This window comes from Mobula hypostoma, chromosome 2 (assembly GCF_963921235.1).
Source record: "Mobula hypostoma chromosome 2, sMobHyp1.1, whole genome shotgun sequence".
NCBI lineage: Eukaryota > Metazoa > Chordata > Chondrichthyes > Myliobatiformes > Myliobatidae > Mobula > Mobula hypostoma.
Window position 1 is genome coordinate 239,833,211 of NC_086098.1, and position 27,073 is coordinate 239,860,283.

The 27,073-nt window shown below is 48.5% G+C and overlaps 2 protein-coding genes across 2 annotated transcripts in view; one reads left to right on the top strand and one right to left on the bottom strand.

The window, feature by feature from the left end:
• Window positions 1–5,252, top strand: part of LOC134342981 (annexin A2-like) — a 39,442-nt gene extending 34,190 nt beyond the window's left edge. Inside the window, exons 12-13 of the mRNA XM_063041744.1 lie at window positions 2,939–3,061; window positions 4,741–5,252. Coding sequence (XP_062897814.1) covers window positions 2,939–3,061; window positions 4,741–4,803 — 186 coding nt within the window. The 3' untranslated portion in view covers window positions 4,804–5,252. The remainder of the gene's footprint in view (window positions 1–2,938; window positions 3,062–4,740) is intronic.
• A 3,262-nt stretch (window positions 5,253–8,514) lies between these two features.
• The window catches only part of LOC134337351 (nuclear receptor ROR-alpha A-like), a 74,365-nt gene continuing 55,806 nt past the window's right edge, over window positions 8,515–27,073 (bottom strand). Inside the window, exons 5-10 of the mRNA XM_063032279.1 lie at window positions 26,572–26,693; window positions 25,585–25,717; window positions 18,681–18,788; window positions 14,087–14,197; window positions 9,903–10,012; window positions 8,515–8,913 (exon numbers count right to left, since the gene is read on the bottom strand). Coding sequence (XP_062888349.1) covers window positions 8,749–8,913; window positions 9,903–10,012; window positions 14,087–14,197; window positions 18,681–18,788; window positions 25,585–25,717; window positions 26,572–26,693 — 749 coding nt within the window. The 3' untranslated portion in view covers window positions 8,515–8,748. The remainder of the gene's footprint in view (window positions 8,914–9,902; window positions 10,013–14,086; window positions 14,198–18,680; window positions 18,789–25,584; window positions 25,718–26,571; window positions 26,694–27,073) is intronic.

Here is a 27,073-nt window from a genome sequence, read left to right on the forward strand (position 1 = left end):
ACTCTGTGTCTGACCCTGGGAGTGTGTGATGGGACAGTGTAGAGGGAGCTTCACTCTGTGTCTGACCCCGGGAGTGTGTGATGGGACGGTGTGGAGGGAGCTTCACTCTGTGTCTGACCCCAGGAGTGTGTGATGGGACAGTGTAGAGGGAGCTTCACTCTGTGTCTGACCCCAGGAGTGTGTGATGGGATGGTGTAGAGGGAGCTTCACTCTGTGTCTGACCCCGGGAGTGTGTGATGGGACAGTGTAGAGGGAGCTTCACTCTGTGTCTGACCCCGGGAGTGTGTGATGGGACAGTGTAGAGGGAGTTTCACTCTGTGTCTGACCCCGGGAGTGTGTGATGGGACAGTGTAGAGGGAGTTTCACTCTGTGTCTGACCCCGGGAGTGTGTGATGGGACAGTGTAGAGGGAGCTTCACTCTGTGTCTGACCCCAGGAGTGTGTGATGGGACAGTGTAGAGGGAGTTTCACTCTGTGTCTGACCCCGGGAGTGTGTGATGGGACAGTGTAGAGGGAGTTTCACTCTGTGTCTGACCCCGGGAGTGTGTGATGGGACGGTGTAGGGGGAGCTTCACTCTGTGCCTGACTCCAGGAGTGTGTGGAGTGAAAGTGAAAAGATATTCTGTATCTGACCCCGGGATTGTGTGTTGGGACAGTGTAGGGGGAGCTTCACTCTGTGCCTGACTCCAGGAGTGTGTGGAGTGAAAGTGAAAAGATATTCTGTATCTGACCCCGGGATTGTGTGTTGGGACAGTGTAGAGAGACTCTGTGTCTGACTCTGGAGTGTGTGATGAGACAGTTTGGAGAAACTCTCACTGCAGTGGAAGAAAGGGAATTACAGAGGCATGAGAGAAGAGCTTGCCCAGGTGGAATGGAGGAGGTCCTGCAGGGATGACGGCAGATTAGAAGTGGCTGAAGTTTCTGGGAATAGGTCACAAGGCGCAGTATAGATATGTCCCACAGAAGAAGATGTTCTCAACCTGCAGGGCTAGGGGACTGTGGCTGACGAGCTGGTTAAGGACTACATAAGAGCCAAGGAATGGACATGTAAGGTAGCAAAAGTAAGTGGGAAGCTGGATGATTGGGAATCTTTTAAAATACAATAAAAGGCAACTAAAAGTGTTATAAGAAGGGAAAAGATGAAATGTGAGGGCAAACTAGCCAATAATATAAAGCAGGATACCAAAAGGTTTTTCCAGTTCTACAAGGAATAAAAGGGAAGTGAGAGTTGATATTGGACCACTGGGAGATGATGGTGTGATAGTAAAGAGGAACAAAGAAATGTCAGATGAACTTATTAAGTACTTTGCTTCAGTCTTTACTGTGGAAGACACTAGCTGTATGCTGAAGGTCCGTGAGTCTCAGGGACAGGAGAGAGTGCCATTGCTATTACAAAGGAAAATGTGCTAGGCAAACTGAAAGGTCTTAAGGTAGATAGGTCACCTGGACTGGATGGACTACATCCCAGAGTCCTGAAAGACATGGTTGAAGAGGTAACAGATGTATTGGTCATGATCTTTCAAGAATCACTTGATTCTGGCATAGTCCCAGAAGGCTGGAAAATTGCACTCTTTAAGAAGGGAGGAAGGCAAAAGAGAGGAAGTTGTAGACCAGTTAGCCTAACCTCTGTGGTTGGGAAAGTGTTGGGAGTCCATTATTAAGGATGAGGTTTTGGGGTATTTTGAGACTAATGATAAAATAAGTCAAAGTCAGCATGGTTTCTGTAAAGGGAAATCTAGCCTGACAAATCTGATGGAAATCTTCGAAGAACTAACAAGCAGGGTGAACAAAGAAGAGGCAGTGGACGTCATTTACTAAGATTTTCAGAAGGCATTTGATAAGACACCTCACGTGAGAATGCTTAACAAGATAAAATCCTGTGGCGTTACGTGAAAGATACTGGCATGGATAGAGGAATAGTTGACAGGCAGGAGGCAACGGGTGGGAATAAAAGGGGCCTTTTCTGGTTGGCTACCAGTGACTAGTGGTGTTCCTCAGGGGTCGGTATTGGGACCACTACTTTGCACATTGTTTGTCAATGATTTGGATAATGGAATTGATGACTTTGTGGCAAAGTTTGTGGATGATATGAAGATAGGTGGGGGGTAGGTAGTGCTGATGAAACAATGCGATTGCAGCAGGACTGAGACAGATTGGAAGAATGGGCAGAAAAGTGGCAGATGGATTACAGTGTTGGGAAATGTATGATAATGCATTTTGGTAAAAGGAACAATAGTGCGGTCTATTATCTAAATGGGGAGAAGGTTCAAACATCAGAGGGGCAGAGGGACTTAGGAGTCCTTGTGCAATACTCCGAGAAAGTTAATTTACAGGTTGAGTCTGTGGTAAAGAAGGCAAATGCAATGTTGGCATTCATTTCAAGAGGAATAGAATATAAAAACAAGGAGATAATGCCGAGCCTTTATAAGACACTAGTCAGGCCTCACTTGGAGTATTGTCAACAGTATTACAGAAAGGATGTATTGTCATTGGAGAGAGTGCAGAGGAGCTCATGAGGATGATTCCGGGGATGAAGGGGTTAATACGTGAGGAGTGTTTGACAGCTTTGGACCTGCACTTGAACTTAGAAGAATACATGGGGATCTCATTGACACATCTGAATGTTGAAAGGATGTTGTAAGGTGGATGTGGACAGGATATTTCCTCTGGTGGGGGTGTCCAAAACTAGAGGGGACAGCCTCAGAATTGAGGGGCAACCCTTTACAACAGAAGTTAGGAGGAATTTTTTTTAGCCAGAGAGTGGTGAATCTGTGGAATGCTCTGCCACAGACAGCGGTGGAAACCAAGTCCATGGGTATACCCAAAGCAGAAGTTGACAGATTCCTGATTGCTTGGGGCTTCGAGGGATATGGTGAGAGGGCTGGTGAGTGGGATCCGGGATCTGTCTGACCCACTCTGTGTATGGAATATATTTGCAGTCATTTGGGACCAAGGATGGACCCCTGATCCGGCTGCTTGTGTCCCGTTGTGAGAATGATCTCCTCAGTATACGAGCTGAGTACAGGAAGAAATACGGGAAGTCACTGTACACAGCAATCCAGGTAATCAGCGGCATGGCCGGCCTCACATAGTGAGTCGGCACCCCTATCTTCTGCCCTCCTCACAACCTCCCAGAGCATAAACCTCCCTCTTCACCCCCTCCCGCAGCGTAAGCCTCCCTCCTCACCTCACCTCCTCCCGCAGTGTAAACCTCACCCCCTCCCAGAGCATAAACCTCCATCCTCACCCCCTCCCGCAGCGTAAACCTCCCTCACCTCCTCCCGCAGTGTAAACCTCCCTTCTCACCTCCTCCCGCAGTGTAAAGCTCCTCACCCCCTCCTGCAGTGTAAACCTCCCTCCTCACCCCCTCCCGCAGCGTAAACCTCCCTCCTCACCCCCTCCCGCAGCGTAAACCTCCCTCACCTCCTCCCGCAGTGTAAACCTCCCTCACCTCCTCCCGCAGCGTAAACCTCCATCCTCACCCCCTCCCGCAGTGTAAAGCTCCTCACCCCCTCCTGCAGTGTAAACCTCCCTCCTCACCCCCTCCCGCAGCGTAAACCTCCCTCACCTCCTCCCGCAGTGTAACCTCACCCCCTCCCAGAGCATAAACCTCCATCCTCACCCCCTCCCGCAGCGTAAACCTCCCTCACCTCCTCCCGCAGTGTAACCTCACCCCCTCCCAGAGCATAAACCTCCATCCTCACCCCCTCCCGCAGTGTAAACCTCCCACAGCGTAAACCTCCCTCACCTCCTCCCGCAGCGTAAAGCTCCCTCCTCACCTCCTCCCGCAGCGTAAAGCTCCCTCCTCACCTCCTCCCGCAGCGTAAACCTCCCTCACCTCCTCCCGCAGTGTAAAGCTCCTCACCCCCTCCTGCAGTGTAAACCTCCCTCCTCACCCCCTCCCGCAGCGTAAACCTCCCTCACCTCCTCCCGCAGTGTAACCTCACCCCCTCCCAGAGCATAAACCTCCATCCTCACCCCCTCCCGCAGCGTAAACCTCCCTCACCTCCTCCCGCAGTGTAACCTCACCCCCTCCCAGAGCATAAACCTCCATCCTCACCCCCTCCCGCAGCGTAAACCTCCCTCACCTCCTCCCGCAGTGTAACCTCACCCCGTCCCAGAGCATAAACCTCCATCCTCACCCCCTCCCGCAGTGTAAACCTCCCTCACCTCCTCCCGCAGCGTAAACCTCCCTCACCTCCTTCCGCAGCGTAAACCTCCCTCCTCACCTCCTCCCGCAGCGTAAACCTCCCTCCTCACCCCCTCCCACAGAGTAAACCTCCCTCCTCACCCCCTCCCGCAGTGTAAACCTTCCTCCTCACCCCCCCGCAGAGTAAACCTCCCTCACCTCCTCCTGCAGTGTAAACCTCCCTCCTCACCCCCTCCCACAGAGTAAACCTCCCTCACCTCCTCCCGCAGCGTAAACCTCCTCACCCCCTCCTGCAGCGTAAACCTCCTCATCCCCTCCCGCAGCGTAAAGCTCCCTCCTCACCCCCTCCCGTGGCGTAAACCTCCTCACCCCCTCCCGCGGCGTAAAGCTCCCTCCTCACCCCCTCCCGCAGCGTAAACTTCCCTCCTCACCTCCTCCCACAGTGTAACATTGTCTCCTCAACCTCCCCCCCCCAATCTCTGGCCCACAACCCAGTGTTTGCTACTCCCCCCACCCGTATGGGGAGATGTCATGATGTTGGACTCTCTGGGTGGGGCTGTGGACTCTGTGCTGACAGCTCTCTCTCCACAGGGCGACACGAAGGGCGATTACCGGACGGCTCTGCTGAGTCTATGCGGCGGAGAGGACCTGTAGGTGCGTTGTCCTGTCCCCAGGATGGGCGTCTCCTGGGTCCGGCCTTGCCTCTGACACAAGCCACGGGAAGTAAATGAACAGGCTGGGTATAGACAGATGGACATACTTGCCCCACGGACACGAGTGGAAGTTTAAACTGGCAGCAGACACAGAGAAAACCACTGGAACATAATACACACATACAGATTTATGTATGTCACACACATATACACAGGCACAGGTGCACAAACACGTGGGCCTCTGCTGCTACACGTGCATGCGCGTGCTCACACACACTCCCACTCTTGCAAAGAGAAGTATTCACACATGTGACTCCAGCTCCCCCTTCCCATGCCGGATCTTTTGGGAATGTCCCAGTCCTTGAGCCGGGATTTGCTGTGACTGGATCCTGAGACAATTTCCACTAGAAATGTCAATAAAACAATGACTGCTTTCAAAAATCTTCAGATGTGTGCCGAGCGTTCTTCACCAGCACCAAACCAGCTTTTCAAATCTCCCCAGCCTACTCAGTGACCTGGCCCGTCACCCCTCACTGCTTCCAGGAGGCAGACCTTAGCCCCCAGAAACCCCTCAAGCAGTTCAGTGTAAACACAGAGCTGACCCCAGATCCCTAGGCTCCACGCCTTTGAAACTCTACCATATATAGCCGTTCCTTCATAGCAACACACACAAAATGCTGGAGGACCTCGGCATATATGGAGGGGATGCTTTGGTCAGAGACACTTCATTAGGACTAGGGAAGATAAGGGAAGGAGCTGTTCCTCATCCCAAATCATGGCAGAACCCTCTGTGGAAGGACTGTAGTGGCTAAAGAAGGTGCCTGAGCCTTGAACTCAAGAGTTTTACAATCCAGGGTCTCTAACAGACACAATCCATCTTGGCAAAGCAATAGGATTAAAAACCAGATCACCTCCCTCTGGTTCCTCCCCTCCTTCCCTTACCTCCTTAGTCCACTCTCCTCTCCTATCAGATTCCTTTATCTCTTCACTTCCACCCACCCACCTTCCCCCTCACCTGGTCTCACGTACCAGTTTCAGTTTGGCTTCCCATGTTGGTCCATAGCCTCTATTACTACCAAGATGAAGCCAACCTCAGGATGGAGAAGCAACACCTCAAATTCTGTCAGGGTAGCCTCCAACGTGATGGCATAAACATCGATTTCCCCAACTTCTGGTAATTTGTCCCCCTCTCTCTTTCCATTCCCCTTTCTGATTCCCCCTCACTCCTTCTCCTCACCTGGTTCCCCTCCTCTTTCCCTTTTTCCCACGGTCCACTCCTCTCATATCAGATTCTTTCTTCTTCAGCCCTTCACCTCTTCCACCCTTCGCCTCACAGCTCCTTGCTTCATCCTCTTCTCCACTCACCTATCACTTCCCCTTCCGTCCACCTTCTTATTCTGGCTTCTGCCCTGTTCCTTTCCAGTCTTGGAGAAGGGTCTTGGCCTGAAATGTTGACCGTTTATTCCCCTCCACAGATGCTGCCTGACCTGCTGAGTTCCTCTAGCATTTTGTTTCTGAGAGACTGCAGCAACAAACAATCTGCTGGAGGAACTCAGCAGTCGAGCAGCATTTGTAGAGGGAAAGGAAATGTCGACATTTTGGGTAGAAACCCTGCATCAGGACCTTCCACAGAAACACTGACAATTCCACCTCCCCTCCCAGATGCTGGTCAACCACCGAGTTCCTCCTGCAGATTGTTTGTGGCTCCTGTTTTCAGTGAGGTTTGGTTGAGGTGCTTTCCAAGGAGAATCCGTCACCCCCCCATTACACATTTGTTCCATGGGTAATGGGGCTGGGGCCTGGGGCCCAGCAGAACAGCTAGCATGCAGTGCAGTATTACCTCAGATCTGGTGCATGGGGACTGGTTTGAGTGGATGCCTAGAAATTTGATTTACCTTATGTGCAAGTGAAAGCCTTCTTGGTCTGAGCAATGGGCTTGAAGCACGACGGTGCTACCTACACAGGATGAAGTGCCAACCATGAGCAGGCAAGAGAGAACAGCCCCTCGACATTGACCACATCCTGGTGAGATCCAGGGCAAAATCAAACCTAAAAACGAGGCTTGTAGGCCCTAAAAAAGGTGGATAAAATTATTTGGCAAAAGTCTTTATTCAAGATACAAAATATGCAAATATATATATATTTACAACTAAACCTTCTTTCTAAATATTCTAATGCAAAATATTCCAAAAATGCCTCAGTTTTACAAAGCTACTTAGATTTTTTAAAATTGGCAAATAAACAAGTTTTCAGAAAAAAGCCCAAAATGTCTTCTAGCAAGAAATTGGCTTCTTTCCCCCCCTTGATTAATTGAAAAAAAAGCTAAGTTCCTTTGTACTAAAACTACAATTGGGAATATAGTCTGTGCAAAGTTTGAAAAGTCCATTTGTTTTGAGAAAATAAACTTATCTTCAGTCAGCCTGTGCCTGGTTGCCATAGAAAATGCAGAATAGGCTGCAGCCTAACTTTCAAGGACCAGCTGACTGATGATCAACTTTACGTCCAAGTTGGATCTTTAACTTCTGAATTTGCGCTGGAAGATTGGATGGGATCTCGGATGGAGTTGGGTTTCAGCCTGAGCTGGTGGTCGACAATGTGCTCATTCCCTGGAGGGTGAGTCCCAGTTCCTTGCACCATTGTCCATCTGACAATCGGCAAACTTTCCCGCCTCTCCGAAGCAATGAATCCAGGGAATCAGCTGCCGACGTCACTTGGTTCCTGATTCTGCTCTCTGCCGGAGGATGAATGGCCTCCATCTACCTCGGCTCTCTCCAGGAAGACTTGGGACCTCCTGTACTGAGGGTCAAGGTTGTTGCGGGAATGGGGGAGGGGCAGTGGGGGTGTTCATGGAGATTGGTCCTGTGGGGTTGGGGAGGAGTGTGGTGGCTGCTGAAAGTGTCTCAATAATCAGTGTCCCCCCTGCCCATCTGCCTCCTCCACTCTCCACCTCCCTCCCTCCCATCTGCCCCTCCACTCTCCAACTCCCTCCCTCTCATCTGCCTCCTCCACTCTCCACTTCCCTCCCTCCCATCTGCCTCTCCACTCTCCAACTCCCTCCCTCCCATCTGCCCCTGCACTCTCCAACTCCCTCCCTCTCATTTGCCTCTCCACTCTCCAACTCCCTCCCTCTCATCTGCCTCTCCACTCTCCAACTCCCTCCCTCCCATCTGCCTCTCCACTCTCCAACTCCCTCCCTCCCATCTGCCTCTCCACTCTCCAACTCCCTCCCTCTCATCTGCCCCTCCACTCTCCACTTTCCTCCCTCTCATTTGCCCTTCCACTCTCCACTTCCCTCCCTTTCACCTGCCTCCTCACTCTCACCTTCCTCTATGCCATCTACCTCTCAGTCTCCACTCCTTCCCATCTGCTGTTCACTCTCCCCACTTTCCACCTCCCCCTTCAGTCTTATCTTCCCCCACTCTCCCCTCCTTCCTGTCTCCAATCTGTCCTCTTATCCTCCCCTCCCTCCCATATGCCTCCCCCACTCCACTCCCTCCCATCTGCCCCCACTCTCCACTCCCTTCAATCCTCCCAGTCGCCATGTCTGCCTCACCTGCCTCTATCCCCTCACCCCACCTCCACATTCCTCCAGATCTCTCACCTGTCCCTCACTTTAATTAATCTACCCCCTACACACTCATTTGACTTCTCACTCCTCCTATCATCTCACTGAACCCCTCTCCCCATAACCCAGTTCACCATTGCCTCTGTCCCTTCAATTGATCCTTTCTCTCCCACCCCCCCACCCCCACCCTTACACCTTCCCCACTCCCACCAACCTGCGCCTCTCTCCTCCGGCTGCACTCTCTATTACAACCCTTCCCCGTCCAATCCCTCAGTCTCCTCTACCAGGCTCCCCTCCCTCTGCCCCCTATGACCAGCCCTTCTCTCTCCCGCTCCCTCGTTGCCAGTTCCCAAGGATGTGGAATTGGGACGAGGCCTGGGCTCACAAATTGAAGGGCACTGAGTGCTCGGACTCCGGGGTGAAGAGCTCCTTGTAGAGTGGGGGGAAGAGGGAATTGGCGATGAATGGGTGGGCTAGACGAAAGTTCCTCAGGCTCTCGCTGTGTCGCTCACACAAGTTCTGCAGCCACTGCACTTTAGCGGGGAGCTGGTGGGGACAAATGGACACAGTCACTTGAAGCTTCCTCCTGCCCCTGCCCCCACCCCCGCCAAATGTTCCACCCCAAAGCCGTTCCAATTCTTGCCCATGTCCCACTCCCTTTGAGACCAGTGCAGCCCCTGGGCTTGTTGGGACGCCCCGTCTTGGGCCTGGATTTTGCCACCAAGTGGCAACTCTGCCGGTGATGCACAGCAAGATCCTAGTGTGAGTGTTTCTTTCGTACGCAACAACCTCCAAACCCCCACTCCAAGCTGGGATAAGAGGGTGGCCTCAGGACTCACCCTTCGAGGGTCCTTGAGGGAGGAGTTGGCTTAATATCTTCAAAAGGTGAAGGAATCCCTCAGGCAGTAGCAGGGGAGTCCAGCTGGTGCTCAGCTGCCCAACCCAAGGGTCAGGGTGTTGGGGTGGGGGAGAGGGAGGGAGAGAGAGAGAGAAATGTGTGAAAGAGGGATGGGAGGAAGAGAAACAAGATGAGAAGTGAGAGACTAAGGGAGAGTGGTGAGGGGAAGAGAAAGAAAGGGAGAGAGATGAGAAAAGAGAGACAGGAAGAGAGAATGACAAGGGAAGATATAGAGAAAAACAGGAAGGAAAAGAGGGAGAGGGTGTAGCTAGAAATAAGGGGGAGAGAGAGTGTAAGATGAGGGTGGAGAGTCACAGGGAACTGGAGACAGGGAGAAAGAGAAAGAGTGAAGTGTGGGAGAGAGATAGAGTGATGTGGGAAATAGAGTTAGTTAGATGACTAAACGGCCCTGGTTACAGGGGGTAAGGAATGGTTATATGGTAAGCCCACATACAGTAGAAAACCAAATAAACATTGGGTTAGTGTCAGGAAAGATCCTATGAGAGGTCAGCCTTAAGAGAGATGCCCCTCAAAATTGCAGAGTCCCAGCCTGACTGCGAGGGGAATGTAGGGGACATGGACGAAGAGGCTGGGCACAACCTGTGCTGCGTCCCGTTGCTGGGGACGACTGGCCTACCTTGGCAAGGATGGGTTCCCGGTGCTCTCTCTGCAGGATGTGCTTGAAAGCCAGCTGCAGGCTGTTCTGGAGTCTCTCCACTTTGAACTTCTCCTGAAGCCACATTCGATCTGTGCACGAGGTTCGGGCGGGGGAAGGAAAAACTCCATTAACAAGGATATACAAAAACTACACAGCTCCTTCTCTAACACTATCAGCATTTATCACACATCCCTAGCTGCCCCTTGGAGAGGGTGTTGGGGTAGCACCAGCTGTTACAGTTTGTGTGGGGAAGGCGCTTGAAGAGGGATTTTCTGGGTCTCAGGCTCAGTGGCAGTGAAACAGCAACCAAGAGCGGGGATGGTGGGGGGAACCTGCAGTTGGCTGTGTTCCCCTTGTCGGGAGAGGTGGGTGGTAGGAGAAACTGGGCAAGTAACTGATTCTGTGTTTTGTAGACGGTGCACACAATAGACAATAGGTGCAGAAGTAGGCCCTTCAGTCCTTCGAGCCAGCACCGCCATTCACTGATCATGGCTGATCATCCACAATCAGTACCCCGTTCCTGCCTTCTCCCCACATCCCTTGACTCCACTATCTTTATCTACCCAACTCTTTCTTGAAAGCACCCAGAGAATTGGCCTCCACTGCCTTCTGAGGCAGAGCATTCCACAGATCCACAACTCCCTGGGTGAAAAAAGTTTTTCCTCAGCTCCGTTCTAAATGGCCTACCCCTTATTCTCAAATTGTTGCCTCTAGTTCTGGACTCCTCCAACATCGGGAACATATTTCCTGCCACTAGCGTGTCCAATCCCTTAATAATCTTATATGTTTCAATCAGATCCCCTCTCATCCTTCTAAATTCAAGTGTATACAAGCCCAGTGGCTCCAATCTTTCAACATATGACAGTCCCGCCATCCCGGGAATTAACCTCGTGAACCTACGCTGCACTCCCTCAATAGCAAGAATGTCCTTCCTCAAATTTGGAGACCAAAACTGCACACAATACTCCAGATGTGGTCTCACCAGGGCCCTGTACAACTGCAGAAGGACCTCTTTGCTCCTGTACTCAACTCCCCTTGTTATGAAGGCCAACATGCCATTAGCTTTCTTCACTGCCTGCTGCACCTGCATGCTTGCTTTCAGTGACTGATGAACAAGGACACCTAGATCTCATTGTACTTTCCCTTTTCCTAACTTGACACCATTCAGATAGTAATCTGCCTTCCTGTTCTTGTCACCAAAGTGGATAACCTCACACTTACCCACATTAAACTGCATCTGCCCACTCACCCAACCTGTCCAAGTCACCCTGCATTCTCATAACATCCTCCTCACATTTTACACTGCCACCCAGCTTTGTGTCATCTGCAAATTTGCTAATGTTACTTTAAATCCCTTCATCTAAATCATTTATGTATATTGTAAATAGCTGAGCTCCCATCACCGAGCCTTGCGGTACCTCACTAGTCACTGCCTGCCGTTCTGAAAGGGACCCGTTAATCCCTACTCTTTGTTTCCTGTCTGCCAAACAATTTTCTATCCATGTCAGTACCCTACCCCCAATACCACATGCTCCAATTTTACCCACTAATCTCCTATGTGGGACCTTATCAAAGGCTTTCTGAAAGTCCAGGTACACTACATCCACTGGCTCTCCCTTGTCCATTTTCATAGTTACATCCTCAAAAAATTCCAGAAGATTAGTCAAGCATGATTTCCCCTCTGTAAATCCATGCTGACTCGGACCAATCCTGTTACTGCTATCCAAATATGCCGCTATTTCATCTTTTATAATTGACACCAGCATCTTCCCCACCACTGATGTCAGGCTAACTGGTCTACAATTCCCTGTTTTCTCTCTCCCTCCTTTCTTAAAAAGTGGGATAACATTAGCTACCCTCCAATCTGCAGGAACTGATCTTGAATCTATAGAACATTGGAAAATGATTACCAATGCGTCCATGATTTCTAGAGCCACCTCCTTAAGTACCCTGGGATGCAGACCATCAGGCCCTAGGGATTTATCAGCCTTCAGTCCCATCAGTCTATCCAACACCATTTTCTGCCGAGTGTGAATTTCCTTCAGTTCCTCCATTACCCTAGGTCCTCTGACAACTATTACATCTGGGAGATTGTTTGTGTCTTCCCTAGTGAAGACATATCCAAAGGACCTGTTCAACTTGTCTGCCATTTCTTTGTTCCCCATAATAAATTCACCCATTTCTGTCTTCAAGGGCCCATCTTTGGTCTTAACTAATTTTTTTCCTCTTCACATACCTAAAGAAGCTTTCACTACCCTCCTTTATATTCTTGGCTAGCTTACCTTTGTACCTCATCTTTTCTCCCCGTATTGCCTTGTTAGTTATCTTCTGTTGCTCTTTAAAAGTTCCCAATCCTCCGGCTTCTCGCTCATCTTTGTTATGTTATACTTCTCTTTTCTTTTTATACTGTCCTTGACTTCCCTTGTCAGCTATGGTCGCCCCTTACTCCCCTTAGAATCTTTCTTCCTCTTTGGAATGAACTGATCCTGCACCTTCCGTATTATTCCCAGAAATACCTGTCATTGTTGTTCCACTGTCAACCCTGCTAGGGTATCTTTCTAGTCAACTTTGGCCGGCTCCTCCCTCATGGCTCCATAGTCCCCTTTGTTCAACTGTAATACTGACACTTCTGATTTTCCCTTCTCCCTCTCAAATTGTAGACTAAAACTCATCATATTATGGTCACTACCTCCTAATGGCTCCTTTACCTCGAGTTCCCTTATCAAATCTGGTTCATTACACAACACTAGATCCAGAATTGCCTTCTCCCTGGTAGGCTTCAGTACAATCTGCTCTAAGAATCCATCTCAGAGGCACTCCACAAACTCTCTCTCTTGGGGTCCAGTACCAACCTGATTTTCCCAGTCTACCTGCAGGTTGAAATACCCCATAACAACCGTAGCATTACCTTTGCGATATGTCAATTTTAACTCTTGATTCAACTTGCACCCTATATCCAGGCTACTGTTTGGGGGCCTGTAGATAACTCCCATTAGGGTCTTTTTGCCCTTACAATTTCTCAGTTCTATCCATACTGATCCTCGGCCTGAAACGTCGACTGTACCTCTTCCTAGAGATGCTGCCTGGCCTGCTGCATTCCAGCAACTTTGATGTGTGTTGCGTGACTCTACATCTCCTGATTACACTGTAGCTTTTGTGCTGGAGGGAGGGAGTGTACAGGAATGTGGGTGGGATGCCAATTGAGTGGGCTGCTTTGTCCTGGGTAGTGTTGATCTTGCTGGGAATTGTTGGAATCACACTCACCAGGGAAGTGGAGAATGCCCTGACATAATCCAATGGGTGGGCGGAGGGAGAGGTAATGTGGTGGATATTGAGTTAATAGGCTAACTCCACCCAGGGAAATGCAGAATGCTCCATCACATACCTGACATGTAGACGTTGGGGGGGCGGGGGAAGAGAGAGGTAATGTGGTGGATGCTGAGTGTATGAACTAACTTCACCCAGGAAAATGCAGAATGTTCCATTACACTCCTGACGTAGACAGGAGAGGGAGGGGAAGAGGTAATGTGGTGGATGCTGAGTTTGTGGGCTAACTCCACCCGGGGAAGTGGAGGGTGTCCCATTACACTCTTGACTTGTAGATGGGGTGGGGGTGGGAGAGGTAATGTGGCGGCGAATGCTGAGTGTATGAGCTAACTCCACCCAGAGAAGTGGAGGGTTTTCCATTACACTTCTGACCTGTGCTTTATAGATGAGAGAAATAGAAACATAGAAACATAGAAAATAGGTGCAGGAGTAGGCCATTCGGCCCTTCGAGCCTGCACCGCCATTTATTATGATCATGGCTGATCATCCAACTCAGAACCCCGCCCCAGCCTTCCCTCCATACCCCTTGACCCCTGTAGCCACAAGGGCCATATCTAACTCCCTCTTAAACATAGCCAATGAACTGGCCTCAACAGTTTGCTGTGGCAGAGAATTCCACAGATTCACCACTCTCTGTGTGAAGAAGTTTTTCCTAATCTCGGTCCTAAAAGGCTTCCCCTCTATCCTCAAACTGTGACCCCTCGTTCTGGACTTCCCCAACATCGGGAACAATCTTCCTGCATCTGGCCTGTCCAGATTTTGCCCATTAAGCCCTAAAGCTTGAAGGAAGCCCCCCCCACCCCACTGACCCCACCTCTCCCCTTAGGGAGCCTCACCTGTGGATATGAGCACCGTGGCAGTGAAGAGGGCAAGTTCCTGCTCGGAGAGACGCAGTGAGCACATCGCATTGGAAAACTCAAATATCATGTTGATCAAATCCTTGCAACCTGTTGAGCAAGAGATTGGAGGATGTGAGGGTCACTGTCAATCCCAAAGAGGATGTGAGAGAGTCCTGAGGGTCACTGTCCATCCCGCAGAGCGCAGGGGCTGAGGCAGGGATGGCAACAGTGAGAGAGATGCAGAGCTGTACGGAGAGTAGTGAGAAATTGAGGGATCCAGATAATGAGAGAGAAGGGGGAGGGAGATGAGTGAGAGAAAGAGAGATAAGCAAGAGAGAGGGGCAGAGGCAAAGTGAGAGAGACAAAGGAGAGGGGGGAAAGGAGAGAAAGGAAAGGGAAGGTGGGATTGAGCAGGAGGGGAGAGAGACGGGGAGATGGAGGGGAGGAGAGGAAAAGAGAGAGACAGAGAATGATAAAGAATGAGAATGTGAGTGATATAATCAATTCACAGGTTCAGGTCCTGAACTGAATTTTGGAGTCTTTAGATGGGATGTTGCAATGGTTAATGGGATGAGACGGTTAGAATGTGCTTGGAGCATTCTGGTTTGCCTCACTATAGGAAGGGTGTGGAAACTTTTGAGAGGGTGCAGAGGAGATTTACCAGGATGCTGCCTGGATTAGGGAGTGTGTTTTATGAGGAAAGGTTGAGCGAGTCAGGGATTTCCACTATGGATCAAAGGAAGGTGAGAGGAGACTTGATAGAAGTGTGCAAGATGATAAGAGGCACAGATTGAGTGGAGAGCCAGAAACCTTTTCCTCAGGGTGGAAATGGCTAATACGAGGGGTCATTAAGGTGATTGGAGGAAAGTTTAGGGGCAATGTCAGAGGTTGTTTTATTTTACATAGAGTGGTGGGCACATGTAACACACTGCCGGGGTAGTGGTAGAGACACATATATTAGGAACATTTAAGAAACTCTTAGATTGGCACAAGTGTAAGGTTCTCAGTAATATTAACTGTAATGTTAACTGCTAATTATAAAATGGCTTCTCTGAAGTGTAATAATGAAATGGCTTCTTTGTAATGTTAACTATGAGGTACTGTTCTCTGTAGCTGAAATGTTTGGGTTTTAGTTATAGATAACGGAGGAACTAACCAATGGAAGCTATGTTATTCTATATGTATATGTGGGGAACCTGGGTCAGTGCATGGGCGTTTCAGGAGGAGAATGGAAGAGGAAGGACATGCTGGATGCGCTCTAGTTGACCACTGTGGTTGGTCCCAGGCGGCGGGTTGAGGAGGTCGGAGTAGATCGAATGGTGGAAAGCAGTCCCCATTAACTGAGCTCCAACAGCTGTGCACGAAGTGGTTGAACTCTGATAAGTTTGGTGCCTTTTACTTCCCTTTTATATTGTATCTCTATTAATTAAATAGTTCCAGTAAGATTTATAAAGTGTAATCTGTAAATCGTACGTTGTGTGCGGTCTGATATTTTATGTGTGAGTTTGTATCAGGGTGCATTACACAGCAACTACACAAGCGTGAGACACGGTTTGGTGGGCGGACGGGGTTTCCCCTAGACAAACACCAGCCGATAACCCTGAGCATTACACAAGGATGAAAGAAAAAATGGAGGGCTATGGAGGAGGGAAGGGTTAGATTGATCTTAGAGAAAGTTAAAATATTGTGGGCTGAAGGACCTGTACTGTACTGTTTGATGTTCTATATTTGCAGGGAAAGGAGAATCTGCTAAATAGCAGATCTTTAAATGTGTAATGTTAAGAGTTGAGAAGGGCAAGGATGGCAGATTTTGGGAACCCTTGCTGATGAAGGCTTCAAAAGGCTTTTGACAAGGTCCCACATAGGAGATTAGTGTGCAAACTTAAAGCACACGGTATTGGGGGTAAGGTATTGGTGTGGGTGGAGAATTGGTTAGCAGACAGGAAGCAAAGAGTGGGAATAAACGGGACCTTTTCAGAATGGCAGGCGGTGACTAGTGGGGTACCGCAAGGCTCAGTGCTGGGACCCCAGTTGTTTACAATATATATTAATGACTTGGATGAGGGAATTAAATGCAGCATCTCCAAGTTTGCGGATGACACGAAGCTGGGTGGCAGTGTTAGCAGTGAGGAGGATGCTAAGAGGATGCAGGGTGACTTGGATAGGTTGGGTGAGTGGGCAAACTCATGGCAGATGCAATTTAATGTGGATAAATGTGAAGTTATCCACTTTGGTGGCAAAAATAGGAAAACAGATTATTATCTGAATGGTGGCCGATTAGGAAAAGGGGAGGTGCAACGAGACCTGGGTGTCATTATACACCAGTCATTGAAAGTGGGCATGCAGGTACAGCAGGCGGTGAAAAAGGCGAACGGTATGCTGGCATTTATAGCGAGAGGATTCGAGTACAGGAGCAGGGAGGTACTACTGCAGTTGTACAAGGCCTTGGTGAGACCACACCTGGAGTATTGTGTGCAGTTTTGGTCCCCTAATCTGAGGAAAGACATCTTTGCCATAGAGGGAGTACAAAGAAGGTTCACCAGATTGATTCCTGGGATGGCAGGTCTTTCATATGAAGAAAGACTGGATGAACTGGGCTTGTACTCGTTGGAATTTAGAAGATTGAGGGGGGATCTGATTGAAACGTATAAGATCCTAAAGGGATTGGACAGGCTAGATGCAGGAAGATTGTTCCCGATGTTGGGGAGGTCTAGAACGAGGGGTCACAGTTTGAGGATAGAGGGGAAGCCTTTTAGGACCGAGGTTAGGAAAAACTTCTTCACACAGAGAGTGGTGAATCTGTGGAATTCTCTGCCACAGCAAACTGTTGAGGCCAGTTCATTAGCTATGTTTAAAAGGAAGTTAGATATGGCCCTTGTGGCTACAGGGGTCAGGGGGTATGGAGGGAAGGCTGGGTTCTGAGTTGGATGATCAGCCATGATCATAATAAATGGCGGTGCAGGCTCGAAGGGCCGAATGGCCTACTCCTGCACCTATTTTCTATGTTTCTATGTTTCTATGAATGATACTGAGGTTTTGATTAAGAAAGAAAGGAAGGCATGCACTGTGCCCAAGCAATCGGTGAATAGTTAATCCCTTAATGACAAGAACTACTCTTCTTCTTGTAGCTACCAAAAAAGAAACTGAGGATATGAATAAGATCCAGCAAGCAAAATGAAGCGGAATCCCATGAGGTGAAGAGTAAAAGGGTGGGTAAGGGGAGAATAGGTACCTTAAAGACCATCATGGCTGGCTGTGTGGGAAGGAAAGGAAATGGCTGAGACTTTTAATAAATATTTCTCTTCAGTTTTTACTGTGGGGAAAATTATGGAAGTTAAGAAATGGTGGTACAAAGTGCTGGAAGAACACAGCAGGTCAGGCAGCATCTATCGAGGGGTGAAACAGTTGAAATTTCAGGCCAGGACTTGAAAGGAATGGGGCAAAAGCCAGTTGTCTTGGACCACAGTTGAATTAGCAGGGAGGAGATATTGGAGTCTTTAAAGTGTATTGAGGTAAGTAAATCCCCAGGACCTGACCTGGTGGGAAGCTAGAGAAGAAATTGCTAAGGTCCTTGCAGAGATTCCTGCTTCATCTCTGGCCTCAGGTGAAACTCCAGAGGACTGGAGAGTGCTAGATGTGATTCCATTGTTCTTAAAGGGTAGCAAAAGCAAACTCGGAAACTACAGGTCATTGTCTCTGACATTGGTGATGGGTAAATTGCTGGAGGGGATACTGCGGGGCAGGGTCTGGTTTGGTTATGTGTGGGAAGCCATATCTTTCAAATCTCCTAGAGTTCTGAAAGGAGTTAACCAAGAGGACATACCGGTCTGGTAAGTTAAGTCACATGGGATCTGGGGGGAGTATGGATCGGATTCATGACTGGTTCAGTGGTAGGAGGCTAAGGCTTGTTTCTCAGAGTGGAGGCCTGTGTTTAGTACAGGGTGAAAGTACATGGTCTTTTTCCCAGGGAGAGGTTGCTGAAAACAAGATAAAGAGAGAGAGAGGCAGGAGAGATGAGTGAGAGAGAGAGCGATAAGCAAGGAAGAGGAGAATGCAAGGGGAGAGAGAGTGATAAGTAAGAGAGAGAGGAGAGTGCAAAGTGAAGAGAGGACGAGGCAAGGTGAAGAAACAGATTGATTATAGTAAGGAGAAAGATGGAAGTGGAGAGAAAGAGGGCGTATATTTAAGATCAGAGGCAGGAGAGCAACATTGGGGCAGTTTTTCACACAAAGGGTGATGCATATTTGGAAAGAGCTGTCAGAAATAGTGGTTGAGGTGGGTACAATGGCAATGTTTAAAAGCCATCTAGATAAATACATGGATCAGAGAGATTTTGCGGGCTTTGGGCCAAATATGGGCAAATGGGGCTGGCTTGTTGGGTAACACAGCATGGATGAGTTGGGCTGAAGGGCCTGTTTCTGTGTGGTATGACTCTGAGAGGTAGAGGTGGAGTAGGAGAATGGGAAGGGAGAGAAATGGATAGAGAAGGGGAGGGGGAGACAGCAGGGAATGGGGAATTCATGTTCTGGTCCTGAACACTCTCCCTTCAATCTGAGACCATGTTGTTAGGTGGGGGGAGCAGTTCCCTTACCCAGGGAGTGGAAGAGCTCGGGTCCAGCGAACTTGCCCTCGAAAAAAACGGTGTTGTTGGCGGGATTGAATGCGCGACACATCCTCAGCAGCACCACCTCCAGTGAGCCTGTGGTGGACACAGTAAACATGGATGTCAGCCTAGTCCTGCACCACAGGAAGCATCCTATCCAGATGCATCATGGCTTGGTACGACAACTGCTTTGTACATGACTGCAAGAAACGGCAAAGTTGTATACGCAGCTCAGCACATCATGGAAACTAGTTTTTTCTCTCGGCCTTGGCCGACGCTTCCTACTGCCTCAGTAAAGCAGCCAGTATAATAAAACGACCCCATCCACCCATCCTGGACATTCTCTCTCCTCTCCTCTCCCCTCGGGCAGTAGAACAGAAGCCCGAGAGCACATACCACCAGGCTTTATGGTAACCTGGTGCGGAGGGGAGAAGGCTGCTCAGGGTTTCTCCTGGCCGGTTTGCTCCTGGCCAAGGTGGCCGTTCAAGGATACAGGCAGCAGGCAGATGAGGGCTCTACCCACCTCTTGTGAGGTTGTGTCTGTGCCTTAGTGTCCTTGGAAAAAGGGCAAAGTTCAAAGTAAATTGATTATCAAAATGCATATCGTATATATCACCATGTACGACCCTGGGATTCATTTTCTTGCGTGCATATTTAATAAATCCATAACAGAAATCACTGAAAGACCTCATCCTGCAAAATAAACCAAAAACCAATGTGCAAAAGACAACAAGCAGCGTATTAACAAAAGAAAAATAAATAAGAAATAAATATCGAGAACATGAGATGAGGAGTCCTTGAGAGTGAGTCCATAGATTATGGGAATGTTTCAATGGTGGGGCAGGTAAAGTTGAGTGAAGTTATCCCCTCTGGTTTAACAGCCTGATGGTTCTGGGGTAATAACTGTTCCTGAATCTGGTGGTGTGGGTCCTGAGGCTCCTGTACCACCTTCCTGATGGCAGCAGCAAGAAGAGAGCATGCACTGGGTGGAGGGTGTTGCTTTCCTGCATCATCGCTCTGTGTAGATATGCTCAATGGTAGGGAGGGACTGGGCCATATCCACTACTTTTTTGTAGAATTTTCCATTCATGTGGTCTTTATAACAACAGTGAGGGATTTCCGAGAATGTTGGGCCCCTCTGGGGCTCGTATGTGTTGTATATAGTAATCATCTTATTTCAATTTGAAACTGTAATTAGCTTATTAACACTGATTACAGTATTGTGTTTTATCAGTGAATAAACTTTTGTTACAAAAAGCCCGCGTGCCTGGTTCTTTGAACCCTGTACTAATGCGACTACCTTCCCTTCACTGACCTCGTCAAACTTCTCTGCCTCCCTCAGATCTCCAGCTAACCATCACCAAAGCAGAGACACCTGGAGGCCACATACCATGGGTCCCTGGTTGTGGCAACACAGGTGGATAGGGAGGTGAAGAAGATACGCTGCATTCTTGTCTCTGTAAGATGGGGCATCAAATATAAAGGTTGGAATGTTATGTTCATATACATAAGAAATCCTGTAGATGCTTGAGGTCTTGAGCAACACACACAAAATGCTGGAGGAACTTGGCGGGCCAGGCAGCATCTATGGAGGGGAATAAACAGTCAACATTTCAAGCCGAGATCCTTCATCATAACCGGAGTACCAATCATGAGTTGGAGAGCTGCGAGACTGGAGGCAGCACTCGGGCCAGGGAGCGAAGTTTAAAAGGGGAAGCTTCGTGGGAACTCAGCTAAAACCGGCGCACCAATCATGGGCTGGAGAGCAGGGAAGGTTCAGGCATAAAAGGGAGACGCTGCCTAGCGGAGCGGTCGTTGACAGAGTGGTCTGAGGCAGAGTGGTAGGGCTTTGGCTCACTCGGGCTTTGGTGAGATAAGTGGAGTTCGTTTTTTCCTTTTTTTTTTGGAGGAATAGAGAGCATGTCTATAGGGTTAGTACTTTGCTCTGGGTGTCAGATGTGGAAATCCTGGGCATCTTCCAGTCTTCTAGATGGCCACATCTGTGCCAAGTGCACCGAGATGCACCTTCTGAGAGACCGTGTTAGGGATCTGGAGCTGCAGCTTGATGACCTACAGCTTATTAGGGAAAGTGAGCAGGAGACAGATAAGAGCTACAAGGAGTTAGTCATTCCGAGGCTGTAGGAGCTAGATAAGTGGGTGACTGTCAGGGAAGGGATGGTAAGAGCTTAGATAGTAGAGAGCACCCCTGTGGCCATCCCCCTCAGTAATTGTTATCTCATGCTGGATGCTCTTGGGGGTGGGGGGAGGTAACCTGACAGAGGATGACCACGGCGAACGGGTCTCTGACACTGAGTCTGGTTCTGTGGTGCAGAAAGGAAAGAGGAAGATGAGGAATGCGGTAGTCATAGGGGATTCCATAGTGAGAGGAACAGACAGGAGGTTCTGTCAGCCTGATAGAGATACCCGCATGGTGTGTTGCCTCCCAGGTGCCAGAGTACAGGATGTCTCAGATTGGGTGCAGGGTATTCTGAAGGGAGAGTGTGAACAGCCAGAAGTCCTGGTACACATTGGTACCAATGACATAGGTAGAAAAAGGGAAGAGGTCCTGAAGAGAGAGTTCAGGGAGTTGGGTAGGAAGCTGAAAAGCAGGACCTCCAGGGTAGTGATCTCAGGATTTCTTCCTGTGCCACGTGCTAACGAGCAGAATAGTATGATCAGGCATATTAATGCGTGGCTGAGAGACTGGTGTACGGGGCAGGGCTTTGGGTTCCTGGATCATTGGAGCCTCTTCTGGGGGAGGTATGACCCGTACAAAAAAGAAGGGTTATATCTGAAGCAAAAGAGGTCCAATATCCCAGCAAGCAGGTTTAATAGAGCTATGAGGGAGGGTTTAAACTAATCTGGCAGGGGGATGGGAACCGGAGTGATAGGGCTGAGGAAGGGGAAAACAGAAATAAATCAAAGATAGCGTGCAACAGAGATGATAGAAAGGACAGGCAGCAGATGAGGCATAATCACAGCCAGTGGGATGATTAACAGGGCAACAGAGGCCTGGTGCAGTTAAAACAGAAAACAACAAATACTGGACTGAAAATGTTATATTTGAATGTATGCAGCTTAAGAAATAAAATGGATGATCTTGAAATTCAGCTACAGATTGGCAAGTATGACATTGTGGCCATCTCTGACACTTGGCTAAAGAATGGCTGCCATTGGGAGCTGAATGTCCAAGGATATATGGTGTATCAGAAAGATAGGTTAGCAGGCAAAAGGGGTGGTGCGGCCCTGTGTATAAGAAATAATATTAAATCATTAGAAAGGGATGACATAGGATCGGAAGGTGTAGAGCCTCTATGGATTGAGTTAAGAAACGGCAAGGGTAAAAGGACCCTAATGTCAGTTGTATACAGGCCTTCAAACAGCAGCTGGGATGTGGATTACAAATTACAGCAGAAGATAAAAAAGGCGTGTCAGAAGGGCAATGTCATGATAATCGTTGGGGATTTTAACATGAAAGTGGATTGGGAAAACCAGGCCAGGACCTTGAGAGAGAATTTGTAGAATATCTAAGAGATGGCATTTCAGAACAGCTTATTGTTGAGCCCACTAGGGGATTGGCTGTGCTAGATTGGATGTTGTGCAATGATCCACTGCTGATAAGAGAGCTTAAGGTTAAGGAACCCTTGGGGAACAGTGATCACGATATGATCCAGTTCACGTTGAAATTTGAGAAAGAGAAACTAAATTCCAATGTGTCAGTATTTCAGAGGAATAAAGGAAATTACAATGGCATGAGAGGGGAACTGGCCAAGGTTGACTGGAAAGAAACACTAGTAAGAAGGACAGCAGAGCAGCAATGGCTGGAGTTTCTGCAAAAAATGAGGGAAGAGCAAGAAAGAAATATGCCAAATAAGAAGAAATTTTTGAATGGAAGAAGGACACTACCATGGCTGACAAGTGAAGTCAGAGCCAAAGTAAAAGCAAAAGGGACGGCATACAAGGAAGCCAAAGCTAGTGGGAAGATAAGAGGATTAGGAATCTTTTAAAAACTTTCAGAAGGAAACTAAGAAGATTATTAGGAAGGAAGAGATGAATTATGAAAGGAAATTGGTGACTAATATCAAAGAAGATACTAAAAGCTTTTTTAAGTATATAAAGAGTAAAAGAGAGTTGAGGGTAGATATAAGACCAATAGAAAATGACGCTGGAGATATTGTAATGAGAGACTCAGAGATGGCAGAGGAACTGAATGCGTATTTTGCATCATCTTCACAGTGGAAGACATCTACAGTATATCAGACCTTCAAGAGTGTCAGGGAAGTGAAGTATGTGCAGTGAAAATTACGACTGAAAAGGTGCTCAGGAAGCTTAATGGTCTGAGGGTGGATAAATCTCATGGGCCTGATAGATTGTACCCTCGGGTTCTGAAGGAAGTAGCTAGAGTCTGCGGAGGCATTAACGATGGTCTTTCAAGAATTGATAGATTCTGGCATTGTACCAGATGACAGGAAAAATGCAAATGTTACTCCGCTATTTAAGAAGGGTGGGAGGCAGCAGAAAGGAAACTATAGACCTGTTACCCTGGCATCAGTGGTTGGGAAGTTGTTCGAATCAATTGTTAGGGATGAGATTACGGAGTACCTGGAAGGCACATGACAAGATAGGCCAAAGTTAGTATGGTTTCCCGAAAGGAAAATCCTACCTGACTAGCCTACTGCAATTTTTTGAGGAAATTACAAGTGTGGTAGACAAAGGAGATGCAATAGATGTGGTGTACTTGGATTTTCAGAAGGCCTTTGACAAAGTGCCACACATGGGGCTGCTTAGCAAGATAAGAACCCATGGAATTACAGGGGAGTTACTAGCATGGGTGGAACATTGGCTGGTCAGCAGAAAACAGAAAGTGGGAATAAAGGGATCCTATTCTAGCTGGTTGCTGGTTACCAGTGGAGCTCCATAGGGGTTGGTATTGGGACCGCTGCTTTTTATGATGTATGTCGATGATTTGGACTATGGGATTAATGGATTTGTGGCTGGATTTGCCGATGATACAAAGATAGGTGGAGGAGCGGGTAGTGTTGAGGTAACAGAGAGCCTGCAGAGAGACTTAGATAGTTTAGGGGAATGGGCAAAGAAGTGGCGAATGAAATACAATGTTGGGAAGTGTGTGGTCATGCACTTTGGTGGAAGAAATAAAGGGGCAGACTATTATTTAGATGGGGACAGAATTCAAAATGCAGAGATGCAAAGGGACTTGCGAGTCCTTGGGCAGGATACCCTAAAGATTAACCTCCAGGTTGAGTCGGTGGTGAAGGCGGTGAATGCAATGTTGGCATTCATTTCTAGAGGTATACAGAATATAAGAGCAGGGATGTGATGTTGAGGCTCTATAAGGTACACATGAGATCATACTTGGAGAATTGTGTGCAGTTTTGGGCTTATTTTCGAAAGGATATACTGACATTGGAGAGGGTTCAGAGAAGATTCACGAGAATGATTCCAGGAATGAAAGGGTTACCGTATTACGAACGTCTGGCAGCTCTAGGGCTGTAATCCTGAAGTTCAGGAGAATGAAGGGGAATCTCAAAGAAACATTCTGAATATTAAAAGGCTTGAACTGATTAGATATGACAAAGTTACTTCCCATGGTAGGGGAAGCTAGGACAAGAGAGCACGACTTCAGGATTGAAGGATGCCCATTTAGATCAGGCTTGTAGAGAAATTACTTTAGTCAGAGGGTGGTAAATCTGTGGAATTTGTTGCCATGAGCAGCTGTGCAGGCCAAGTCATTGGGTGCATTTAAGGCAGAGATAGATAGATTCTTGATTAGCCAGGGCATCAAAGGGTATGGGGAGAAGGCAGGGAAGTAGGGATGACTGGAAGAATTGGATCGGCCCATTACTGAATGGCGGAGCAGACTCGATAGGCCAAATGGCCTACTTCTGCTCCTATATCTTATGGTCTTATCATGGAAGTAGTCCTGAATAATAAGTTGAGGGGAAGGGTGGCAGGTGATAGGTGAGACCAGGTAAGGGGGAACTGGGTGACTGGGGGTATGAAGTGAGAATCTGGAATCTGGAAGGGGATAGGTAAAGGGCTGAAGAAGGAATCTGATAGGAGATAGGAGAGGATTGGACGATGGGAGAAGGTGAAGAGGAGGAAATCCTGGAGGGAGGAGATGGCAGGTGAGGAGAAGGGGTGAGAGGGTAACCAAAATGAGGAATGGAAAAAGACAGAAGGAATGAGGGGACAAAATTACTGGGTTAGATAAATTGATGTTCATGCTATCCTGAGTATATCTGCCCCCCCCCACCTTCTTTTCCAGTCCTGATGAAAGGTTTCCGCCAGAAACATCAACTGTTTATTCCCCTCCATAGATGCTGCCTGACCTGCTGAGTTCCTCCAGCATTCTGTGGGTGTTGGAACATTAGGGTGACACAGTAGTTTAGTGCTAACTGCGATTACAGCACCAGCTACCACCTGGGTTTGATTCTGCCCCTGTCTGTAAGGAGTTTGTACATTCTAACCATGACCATGTGGGTTTCCTCTGGGTGCTCCAGTTCCCTCTCACTTTCCAAAACGACATATGGGTTAGGGTTAGTAAGTTGTGGGCACACAATGTTGGTGCTGGAAGCAGGATGACACTTGTGGGCTGCCCTCAGACAGCCTTGGATTATGTTGGTTGTTGATGGAAACAACACATTTCACTGTATGTTTTGATGAACATGTGACAAATAAAACGAATCTTTCTTTCTTTAAGCTCCATTGAATCTTGAATAACCTGCTGTGGTGAAGATGACATCTCATGGCTTCTCCACCCTCTGTCTGAAGTCTTTCACACTGAGGGCAGAATCTCTCCTGCACTCCTCTGTCCACAGGGACATCCCAGGGCAGCTGATCTGTGCCGGCAGGGTCTCTGATCATCTCTCACCTGCTTTCAGCAGCACGATCTGGTCATTCTGGCAGAGGTCCAGGAAGCCGTCGATGCGTTTGGCAAACTCCACCACATATTGGATTGCGCCGGTGATAGCATGGGCTGATTTTTGCCACATCTCCGCGATGGACTGGTGGTGGGAGGAGGAGGGCAGGTGGAGGAGGGAAAGGAGGTTTGTTAGAGTGGAGGGATGTTGGAGGAGAGGGGCATTGGGAGAATGGGAAAAGATGTGAGAGGAAAGATGTAGTGAGAGAGGGAGAGAAGCAGAGATTGAAAGAGTGGGGACAGGACGGGGCAAAGGTAGAAGGGGAGAGGGGAGAAAAGAAGGGCATGGGGTGAGAATGGAAGAATGGACAGAAGAGCGAGTGGCAGAGGGAGATAATGGGAGGGAAAGAGAGGGATGGAGGAAAATGAGGGAGAGAGAGGAATAAAAGAGAGTGAAAAAGAGAGGGAGACAAACAATCAGTAAAATACAAATCACTAAATGTAAGTTGAACAATGGGCTATGGGATGCTGTGTGGTCACTGCTGAAATATGGAAACCGCAGTAGCTAAGATGAGCATAGCAAGATAGTGCAAGATCCCTTCTCACCAACCCTCCCAGAGTGCGGTACTCCCTCCTCTCCGCCTCTTCCACAGTACAGCAATCCCTCCTCACTGCCCCCCCCACAGCACGGTGCTCCCTCCTCATCGCTCCTCCCACAGCACGGCGCTCCCTCCTCACTGCCCCCCTCCCCACAGCACGGTGCTCCCTCCTCATCGCCCCTCCCACAGAATGACAATCCATTGTCACCATCTTTCCTGCATCGCGACTCTGCCACCTCACAACCCTCTCACAATGAGGTGCTCCCTCCACACCGACTTGCCCACAGTGTAACATTCCCTCAGTGCGACTCTACAGTTTGTTCCTGGTCAATACAAGTCTGTACTGTATGTGCTGCAGAGAGAACCGACCCCTGAATCAGAGACCCCCACGCAGACCCACCTTCTTCTGGTAGCCCTCGATCTCCGTCTGTGAGAAAACCTTCCAACGAAGGGCGTTCAGCTGTTCGGGCAGAAATTGGCAGGTCTCCCGGTGAGACTTAACCACGTTCTGGATCACACGGTCTGTGTGGAGTGAGAGGTCAAAACTGGAGTGATACATTGACACAGCAATACACACTCAGACATACAGTGCTCGTTAATACAAACTTCTAATCAGCCAACCGTGTGGCAGCAACTCAATGCATAAAAGCAGGCAGACACAGTCAAGACATTCAGTTGTTAAGACCAAACATCAGAATGGGAGGAAAATGTGAGCTAAGTGACTTTGACTGTGGAATGATTATTGGTGCCAGATGGGGTGGTTGAATATCTCAGAAACTGTTGATCTCCTGGGATTTTCACACACAACAGTCTCTAGAGTTTACAGGGAATGGTACAAAAAGCAAAAAAACATTCAGTGAGAGGTAGTTTTGTGGGTGAATGAGAGAGGTCTGAGGAGAATG